At 48.2% G+C, this 10737-nt stretch overlaps 1 protein-coding gene across 1 annotated transcript in view; it reads right to left on the bottom strand.

Moving 5' to 3' along the window:
* ASB13 (ankyrin repeat and SOCS box containing 13) overlaps positions 1-10737 on the bottom strand; it is a 26178-nt gene that overhangs the window by 5658 nt on the left and 9783 nt on the right. Inside the window, exon 3 of the mRNA XM_010836612.1 lies at positions 953-1140. Coding sequence (XP_010834914.1) covers positions 953-1140 — 188 coding nt within the window. The remainder of the gene's footprint in view (positions 1-952; positions 1141-10737) is intronic.

The following is a 10737-nucleotide window of genomic DNA, read 5'->3' as shown; positions in this document are numbered from 1 at the left end:
TTCACAGACCTCAGGGCGTGCCTACGGGAGCCTAAGTACAGCCAGCAAGCGATTTGGGCTTTTCTTTCAACTCAGCCTCATTCCTGCCACCACCCCAACACCTCATTAGCACAGGCAGGGTAGGAAAACCGGCTTTAACTCGAGCCCCATCTAGGAGGAGTGCCCCAAACTGTCTAACCATGCCTCTTCTAGCTGGAAAATCACAGAGCAGGAAAAGGCAACTCCCCAAACTGGCAGATTCTGCTTAGAATTTGTCCAAATTCAGCTGTTATTTGGATTCACGCTGAAGCTTGTTCCATTTCCTCTGGAACTGCTGTCATAGCCAAATTCTGGGAAGACTGAGCAGTGCACAGCCTTCCCTTCTCCCTCACCTCCCCCCATTGCTGTCCCGTGGGAGCCAAGCCAGCTCCTACCAGCCTGCCCAGCTGGTAAAGACCCAGCAATTCCGCCAGCCCAATACCCGGTACGGCTGTGAGTCCTTAACTAGGGAAAGCAGCGAGTCAGTCTTGCTTTTGTTCCTTTCTACTTGGCCTTTCCAAAGCTGGTTTGCCAGCATTCCACATAATCATCCTGATCTCTGCACCCAAATGGCTCCTGCAGCCAAGGCCCCACCAGCCCCATAGGCAGCTGGCCTCTGAAAGGTGCACAGCCTGGCTCATCTGCAGAGCTGGCCACCACTTTGCTAAAACCCCTTCTCTTCCACTGCTAGTGACCTCCCAACAGCCAGTCCAAAGGCTTCCTCACAATCTCAGGGTGTGGTTGCCATAGGGATCGGCCCCCTCTACAGCCCATTCTGGTTTCCTCCTTCTTTCCTTCTCAGCCTTCTGCAGTGGTTTCCTTTCTTTCTGTGTGCTCACAGCACACAGAATGCTATTCCCAAGCCTCTTTTCCTCTAGAGCTTGTCCTACCATTCCGGGGGGAGGCGGGGGGTCTGTGCTACAGGGTGGCTTACCTGGGCCCCAGCGGCCAGCAGCAGCTGCACGCACTGCACCTGGCCCTGCAGACTGGCTGCATGCAGGGGCGTGATGGAGTCCACTGTGACCTGATTGACGCAGGCCCCACTCTCTATCAGCTGCTGCAGCTGTCGGGTCTCCCCCCGCTGGGCCGCCTCGTGCACAGGGGTGCGCTCCACCCAGAAACCTGGAAAGGAAAACAGGTAATGCTAAGACCATGCCACTTCTGTCCAGGTCAAATGAACACATGTAAGACCCCAGGACCCTTTATGAAACCTAAGCCACTGTATACACGAAAGTGTAATTGGTCCAGATACCCCTATTCAAAATCCTTGAGTGATACCCACTGCCTATGGGCAGAGTCCAAGTCTTTGGGGAGGCACCTCCTTGATTCCTCTCCTACCACTGACCCCCACAAGCCTGTTCTCCAGCCACACTGCTGGCTCATCATGGTTCCCTGGCCTGGCACACCTGTGTCTCTGCATACATTCTCTCTGCTTGAGAAGCCCACCTTTGCCCCTACCTAGCCATCCATTCTGCAATCTCCTTAGTTTAGATGTTATGCCGTCCATGTGGACCCATTTGAAACATCTCTTTCTCCAGGAAACACATCTTCCACAACCCTCGCACTTATATACTCATAACATGGCATTTACACTTCCCTTATCCTTGCTTGGGAGAGCCTTCCAAGGCAAAAAATTAAAAGAAAGCCTTCTTTTAATTCAGTTTTATCAGATTCCTCAGGATTTCCTACAGTAAATCATGTCATCTGTACTGAGAGGTAGCTTTGCTTCTCCCTCTCTAATCCGGATGCCTTTTCCTTTTCTTGCCTAATTGCTTTGGCTTGAATGTGCAGCTGCACATTGAACAGAAGTACCAAAAGACACCTCCTGCCTTATTCCTGGTCCTGGGGCAAAATCTTTGTCCTCCAGTTGTTAAGACTCCATGCTCCAACTGTAGAGGATGTAGGTTTGATCCCTGTTTGGGAAACTAAGATCCAGCATGCTGTGCAGTGTGGCCAAAAATAGCTTTGTCCTTCACCACAAAAGCTGTGGGTTTTCATGGATGTCCTTTTTCAGGTCAAGGATATTCTCTTCTATTTCTAGTTTTTTGAGTGTTTTTATCATGAGAGGGTGTTGGATTTGTCAAGTACTTTATCTGGAGCTATGGCAATGATCATGCTGGCTATTTTTTCTTAATTATATCAAAATGGTGTAATACATTAATTGATTTTTAGATGTTCAACCAACTGTGCGTTCTTGGGATAAATTCCACTTGGTCATGGTGTATAATCTTTTTATAAGATAGAGTTGGTTCACACATATTTTGAGGATTTGAGGGTCTATGTTCATAAGAGTCACTTTTCTTGTGATTGGTGTATTTGTCTGGTTTGGGGGTCAAAGTAATACTGGCCTCAGAGAACGAATTGGGAAGTATTCCTCCCTTTAAATTTTGGAAGAGTTTATGAAGAACTGGTATTAAATCTTTAAATATTAGGTCAAATTCATCTGTGAAGACATCTGGGTCTGGGCTTTCTTTAAGTTTTTTATTTAGAATTTTTTTTTTTTTTGAGTTAGTTTTGGCAGTTTGAAGTTTGCCTCTTTTTAGGAACTTGTGTACTTCATCTATGTTATCTAATTTGTTGGCATACAGTTTGTTATGGACTGAACTGTGTCCCCAAAATCCATATGTTGAAGCCCTAACTTCTAACACCTCAGAATGCAATGGTATTTGGAGACATAATTATAGAAGTCATTAAGTTAAAGCAGGCTTATTAGTGTGGGCCCTAATCCAGTATGACTGGTGCCCTTAGAAGAAAAGGAGGTTAGGACACACAGACACCAGGGATCTGGGTGAATGAAGCAAAGACCACATGAGGACATAGCAAGAAGGCAGGCATCTGCAAGCACAGGAACAGACCTCAGGAGATGTGAGCCCCACAAATGCAGAATCCAAGCTTGGGGAACTTTGTACTTGCTTGACCCCAGAAGGAGACCCCAGTATGTCTCCCAGTTGGAATGAGTGGCCACCTGAGTGCCTGTCTTTGGAGGGGGTAGGTAGTGGAAAGTGGCTGTGGATCACTTTCAGGTCAATCTCAGGAGAGCAGACTGAGCAGCTGCAACCCTCAGAAGAGAAGAGCAGGGGGGGCCTGGATCTTGCAGGAAGGAGGAAAGTGCAGCTCAGGAAGATGGGTGCAGGGGAGACCCGAGCATCCACTGAGCAGCCTGTGCAAGTAGACACAGCTTCCCCCACCATGGAGCACAAAGATGGAAGGACGTGACAGTGAGCAAGCAGTTCACAGTCATGGGCAGGGGGTGAACAACCAATTCAAAACCACAGGATGACTGCAGTACTGAAGGAACAGGTCAAGTTACAGGAAATTAGAAGCAAGATGACCCATGTCCAGGGTGTCCAGGACTTGTCGGGAAGGCATCACGGAGGAGTTGGGGCTATGGCCAGCCTGCCGGGCGTCACCTGCTGGCTCTATTCCCAGTGCCTGGCACCGTGTGAGGCCCCGCAAAGGCGCTCACGACTTGCTTGTTGAGTGAATAAGGGACGAATGAATGGGAGGAATTACTAATATGAATTCTAAAGCCTAGACATAAAATTTTTTAAAGAAAATCTAATTGTATCTCTTTCTGACCAGTCTACAGAGGAAGTGCAGCTTACTGGAAACCATATTTTCTAATGAATAAACAACGGCTACATTTGTCTTAGCAGCAGCTGAGGGCAGAGATCAGAAGCAGCAGATATGATTACAAAGGAGAGAATTTATGTGGGCCTCAGTCAACAGTGAAAGGCACCGATGGGAAGGGGGACCATATATATCAGAATAAAGAATGCCTACAACTCAACAACATAAATAACCTGTTAAAAAAAGTAACAAGGGACTGAGGTATTTCTCTAAAGATATACAGATGGTCAACAGGCACATGAAAAGATGCTCACCACAATCGTCAGAGACATGCAAATCAAAACCACAATGAGATACCACCACACACCGATTAAGATGGCTACTATCAAAAGAACAGAAAATAGATGTTGGCAAAGATGTGGAGAAATTGGAACCTTTATGCACTGTTCGTGGGAAAGCAAAGTGGTGCAGGCACTTTGGACAGGAGTACTGCAGTTCCTCAAAAATTAAAACAGAACTACCAGACAATCCAGCAATTTTTCTCCAAAGAAACTGCAAACACTAACTCGATAAGATATAGAATCCACGTTCACTGCAGCATCATTTACAATAGCATGATACAGAAAGTACCTGAGTGCCCATGGAGGATGAATGGATAAAGAAGATATGATATATACACACCATGAATATTATTCAGCCTTAAAGAGGAAAGAGATGCTGACACAGGCTGCAACATAAATGAACCTTGAGGACATGACACTCAGTGAAATAAGCAAGTCACAAAAAGACAAATACTGTATGATTCCACTTACATGAAGTTCCCAGAGTCAAAGTCATAGAGACATAAAATAGAATAGTGGCTGCTGGGGGGAAAGGGGAAGGGGAACAATGGGGAGGTGAACAGGTGCACAGTTTCCATGTTATAAGATGAAAAATCTAGAACTCTGTTATATCAAAATGTGCATGTAGTTCATACTACTGAACTGCACAATGAAAACTGACCATCTTCACCATTTCTATGGGTTTTTTTAGCCAGAGTGAAAACTTTAAAAATTCTTTTTTAAGGGAGTAACAAAGATGGAGGAGGCCCCAGGAGTGGGGGAGGTGTTAACCACAGCTAGTACCAACCACAGGGTGTCATCAAGAGGGGACAGCTTTACAGCAGGGGGGAGGTGGAGGGGAGTGGCAGTTTCAGTGGTCTCTGAAGACCCCTGGAAGCAAAGGGGAGGGGAGAGTGACCCTAGAGGTAAAGAACACAGGGTGCCTTGTGGCTGAAAGGAAGTGCAGCTGCAAGAAGGCGCACTGGCCGGCAGTGGGAAGCTCGGCAGCCCCCACCCCTCCCCCTCCACCACTGCATGCCCTCCCTCACCAGAGTGAGAAGGTTGGGTGGGTTGGAATATATTTTTCAACCTTAAAGCAAAGAGCCTGCAGGGAAGAGAGGCAGGAAGATGCCATGCTAGTGGACCCACTGAGCTCAGGCTGTTCCCAGCCCTGTGCCTGGACCCCATGTATGACCGGGTGCCCCCACCCCTGGACCACTCCCCTGGGAGAGGGTCAGTCAGTCAGTTCAGTTGCTCAGTCATGTCCGACCTTTTGCGACCCCATGGACTGCAGCACGCCAGGCCTCCCTGTCCATCACCAACTCCCAGAGCTTGCTCAAACTCATGTCCGTCACATCAGTGACGCCATCCAACCATCTCATCCTCTGTCATCCCCTTCACCTCCCACCTTCAATCTTTCCCAGCATCAGGGTCTTTTCCAATGAGTCGTTTCTTCACATCAGGTGGCCAAAGTACTGGAGAGGGGCCACCCTGGAAACCTGAGACCCTCCCTCTGGGATGAGACTTCCCCTGAATCCCAGCCCTGCCACATAATCGGTCTCCTGGCTCCCCATTCCCATCAACCCCCTCCCTCCTATCACACCTGCTCTGGTCTTCCCCTCCCCACTTCCCACTTAGAACTTAGCACTCCCCACTTAGCATTAGCAGCTAAGTCATCAGTGGGTCATGGGGAAGCCTGCTTCAGACCCTTGCACTTGTCTCTGGAATAATCCACATAATCCACATGCCTTTGCATGCCAGGAATACAGACCCTCCAGGATGGAGCCCCAGCCCCTTTTTCCAGGCTCCCCCCACCCGCCCACATCCTCCCGTCTCACCACTCCCCCACACACAGCCTTGTCGCCAATCGCACGGAGCCTCAGGTAGCTGACAGAGGGTCCAGGTGTGCTGTGCCCCACTCAGCCCCACTACCCCTCCCCACTGAGGCTGGGTCTAAGCTCCTCGAGGGAGCTTCTGGCGTGTGGCCCCCTACCCGCGCCTCCTTTAGGCCGCCCCTGTGCACACACCTGCCCCTGACTCCCCTCCTCCCCTTCCACAAGCATCTTCATGGCAGGACCTCAGCCACCCACCTTCCATTCCATCACCACACTGACACACAGGTATCAAACACACACATTCTCTCCAGGAGCCTGTTCTACTGGCCAGACTGAACTTGTCCCACTGCAGCAGGGTCGGTCCCCTACTGCCAGAGTACACCCCTCGACCGGCCCGTCACAGGCCTGCCCAGCCCGAACACTGACCTAGGCCACGCCTGTGGCCTCGCCCACTCAAGCCATGCCACATGCCAGGGCATCAGTCAGATGGGAGTCTGTTGCAAGACAGCCAAGGCCACAGTGCCCGGAAGACACTGCCTGCCTCCTCTACACACTGCCCAGGGGTGGCTGTTCGAGACCCTCCACCCAAATAGCCAGCAGTCTGGCCAGGCGGAAACCTCTGGGAGCTGGAGTCAGCACGGGGAAGCAGCAAATCAGAATAGGTTTTTCCTTTTGTTTGTTTGTTTGTTTGTTTGTTTTTCCTTTTTCTTCAGAGAGCCAATTTACCAGTATCCCGCTTAGTCATCCAGAGCCCGGAATCCAGCTCTTTGAGCCCAAACAGCAGCTCTCAGCCACAGGCCAGCCAACCCTCCCAGAGAGCCTGTCCCTCCGGCGGGCATGGCCTGCCCGGCCTCTGGCCCATGTGCAGAGCAGAGCTACCATCGGCCCTACCCGACTGTCCAGAGCCCTGCCCCTGTGCTGACCCTGACTCTGACCCTGACCACTCCTCCCCAGCCAGGCAGCCCCTCCACACAGCAGCTTCATTGTAACAAAGAGTGTTTTCCAAAGGCCATAGAGAACACCTCCATCACAAGCGGATCCAACAGCTCAGCATCTACCAGGCACCCTTCAGTGTTACTTGGGCCAGTATCTGGCTCCAAGTCTATCATGAAGGGCAGCCCGGGGCCCTCACTGCGGAGATTGAAATAATCCTTCTCCCCAAATATCCCAGTAAATATTCTTGAAATGATGACAGGTAAGCTTTCCCTTACCCCATGCACAGCTGCAGGGCACCTTTATGGGGATGTAGCCAGGGTGAGCGGTCACTGAAGCCGCAGTGGAGCTGGCGTTCCGAGGCCCGCTCTCAGCGGACTCTCTGGAAAGTCAGGTGACCCCAGTGACTTGTCCCCCAAAGTCCCAGAAGGTCAAGGATTTGTGGGTACAAAGAAAAGATGAATTGAAGAGCTAAAAGGACTTAGAAATCATGGCAAACTGTACCCACCCATCTAATAGTAAAGGAGTGAAAAAAAAAAAAAAAACAGGGCCAAAGACCCATAAGGACAGAGAGACCAGTGCCTGAGAATGGCAAACCTCTCCATGAGATGCCTTAGGGACCAAAGCCACATGCATGCAGATAGCTGGGCACTATTAAATGCTTGATCATGACCACCCATCTTACAGTGCTGTCCGAATTCAAGTTCAGTGTGCTTGAAACTACCAGTCACCTTGACTCTAAGGGAAGATAGAAATCTTCATTTTTATATATATTAATAGAAACCCTTATTTAGCACTTGGGGCTGAGTATTTTGCTGCTTTTGAAGAGATTTTTTGAGCAAGGTCTTTTTTCAGTGTTTTCATGATCAATACCCCAAATACTGTTTGTTGGTAAACTTGAGGTCAAGCGGCACACCGTGTGGTTTTTAAAATGTGTTAAATTGGGTAAAAATTTTAAAGAGAAAAGGTTTACCTTTCTACAGGAATAAGACAGTCAAAGCTTAGTTAAGAGGGAAAAAGAAAGTGAAAGCGAAAAAGTGAAAGCAAAAGAGACAAGTGGGAAGAGGTTATAGAAGCAGTGGAAGACAGCCAGGGAAAGGGAGGGAAAGAGCTTCTTAAACACATTTTATGAGAAACGCCCAAATCAGATGCTTGCCCTCCCTCCACAACCTTCCTGACCGCTCATCCAATAATCTGCCGCCCCAACCCCTCCCCTACAGGGCTTAGGACCCAGGGGTGTGAGCTGGGGAGGACGGTTATACCAAAAAATCAAAACTCCTTTGTACTGCTGTAGTTGGCAGCCACTCCTGGCCACAGTGAGTGCCCAGAACACCAACTGGTATTAAAATCAACCTAATTTCCTTCAAACATTTTCATTAGTAGTGTAATGCATGGCCCAGAGGATTCTCCTCTAACTAGACACTTCTAGAACGCAGCCTTCTCTAAGGCAGAAACAAGACGTGCAATTTGAGAAGATTTTTAAGGAAGTTGATCTCCCAGCCAGGGCACCAATTATCTAGATCTCTCAAAGTACTTTCACTACAATTCTTATTTTAGAAAATGAAATCCCAGAATTCCCTGGCAGTCCAGTAGCTAGGTCTCAGTGTTCTCACTGCCAGGGCCCCGGGTTCAACCCCTGGTTGGGGAACTAGGATCCCACAGCCATCCAGCAAGGCCAAAAAAAAAAAAAAAGAGAGGAAAAACAAACAAACAAAACCCATCGGATTCTGCAGACTCAACAGAAGGATGAACTTGGAGACTCGAATGGGGATGCCGATTGACCTACCACCCTGATCATGGACACCCGGAGGCAAAGACGTTTCTCAGAGCCTGAAAGTGACATCATGCAGAGGTGATGAATGGTAATGGTGCTCCCCCGCCCCCTGAGAACCTGCAGCAGACAACACGCATCCATCCCAGTCACAAACCCACCCAGCACTACACATCGATTATAGATGATCTTATCTGACAGAAGAGACATGAGCCTTGTAACATAAAACAGGCAAAACCAAAAAGAACTGCTTGCATTAAAACCTCAGCGTTGGGGACTCCCTTGGTGGTCCAGTGGCTAAGACTCTGCGCTCCTAATGCAGGGGGTCCCGGGTTCAATCCCTGGTCAGGCAACTAGACCACATATGCTGCAACTGAAGAATCTGCTTGCCACCCCTAAGACCCAGCTCAGCCAAATAAATAAATATTAAAAAAAAAAAAACCCTCAGCTTTGTGACTTCCTGGCTGTGCAAACTGTTTCACCTCTAACTTATAGATAATGATGAGTGTCCTGCAGCTATTGCAAGGCTCGTAGTCAGCACCCGGCACACAGCCGAGCAGCTCAGTGGCTCTCACCATGGTCCCAGGGTGTCTTGGTCCCAGGGCTGCCTCCCCCTTTCTCTCTCCGTGCCACCTTCCCAACACCCCAGAGGCTGAGGATAAGCCAAGAACCCTTTCATCTTCTGCCAGCCTCTAGATTCCAAGTCAGAAGCCCGTGAGTACAGATGCTGAAATCAGGAGTCACTTTTTCCAACTTTGCAGACAGACAATGAATTACATTTGCTAAGGAACAAACACTGGATTCACTTTAGGATGCGACTTGCCCTAAATTCTTGGTTCTTATTGGTAAACCCATATTATAGGACTGCTGCCTTTACTTCTGTGAAGTATTACAGGGTTATATTAAAGCTACCCGGTTTGGTTAGAGTATACTACACACATAGAATTTGAGATCAGAACGCTAACATGAGTTAAAGTTCCTACGATGGTCCTCTGCTTCTGCTGGGATGGCAGCGCTGTTTTGGATTCAACACATTGAGTTTATTCATTTGTGTTGAGAATAAAAATGTCAGCAGGATGAAATGTATTTTGGAAGAAATACATGACACAAAACACTGGCGAAGTCAAAAATAACCATGAACCCCAGAAACTGTGCATCCTCCATTAGTTTAGAATGTTATTGTTGTTCAGTCACTCAGTCGTGTCTGACTCTTTGCGACCACATGGACTGCAGCATCCCAGTCTTCCCTGTCCTTCACTATCTCCCAGAGTTTCCTCAAATTCATGTCCACAGAGTCAGTGATTCTGTCTACCCATCTCATCCTCTGTTGCCCCGTTCTGCTCCTGCCCCTAATCTTTCCCAGCAACAGGGTCTTTTCCAATGAGTTGAGTCTTCCTATCAGGTGGCCAAAATATTGGAGCTTCAGCATCAGTCCTTCCAATGAATATTCAGAGTTGATTATCCTCTAAAAGATACATTCCTTAAACTGTACAAAAAAACATACCCAGGAGTGATGCAGTGCTATTGAACCTTGTTGTTTTTGTTGTTTGGTCACTAAGTCATGCCTGACTCTTGTGACCCAATGGACTGTAGCCCACCAGGTTCCCCTGTCCATGGAATTTTCCAGGCAATACTGGAAGTGATTGCCATTTCCTCCTCCAGGGTATCTTCCCCACCCAGGAATGGAACCTGCATTTCCTACATTTCAGGAGGATTCTTTACCACTGAGCCACCAGGGAAGCCACTGAACCTTGTACATGAACAAAAATACTAAAATGTGTTTAAATAGGTGTCCGTGGTCAGCTGCTCATTGCCTGTTTCATTGAACCAACCAAACACAGCTCACACTGGTAGGGTCAAAGTCCTGTGCTTGCCTAGGATGAGAATGCCAAGTAAAAACAGAGATGCTTATTAAATGACTTTGATCTTGTTGAAGGTGGCTGTTTTGCAACATCATTAAAATATCTTTGCTTTGCTAGGACTGCAATTCCTCTTAAGCTAAATTTACCCTTAAGACTTCTCACTTTTATTCGCACTACATTTTTTATGAGCATAAAAAGTACTGTATAGATTTTCTTCTTTCCAGGCTTTCAAAGTGTTTTCACTGCTCATGTCATTTGCCCTAGAATTACTCGGTAGGCAGGGAGGCTTGCTTCGCCTGAGAATGGCCCTTTGCCCTAGCATCCATTTTATTCTAGGGAAGGCTCAACGAAGAATCAAGGTCGCACGTCTCACACGGGCACACACTCCTTCCTGACCGGATTCCTGGTGTCTCAGTAGGATGCTAACG

This window comes from Bison bison, unplaced genomic scaffold (genome assembly GCF_000754665.1).
Source record: "Bison bison bison isolate TAMUID 2011002044 unplaced genomic scaffold, Bison_UMD1.0 scf7180017864063, whole genome shotgun sequence".
In the NCBI taxonomy this organism is placed as follows: Eukaryota; Metazoa; Chordata; class Mammalia; order Artiodactyla; family Bovidae; genus Bison; species Bison bison.
Note: the sequence above shows the minus strand (reverse complement) of the source record. Positions and strands in the feature narration are given on the sequence as shown.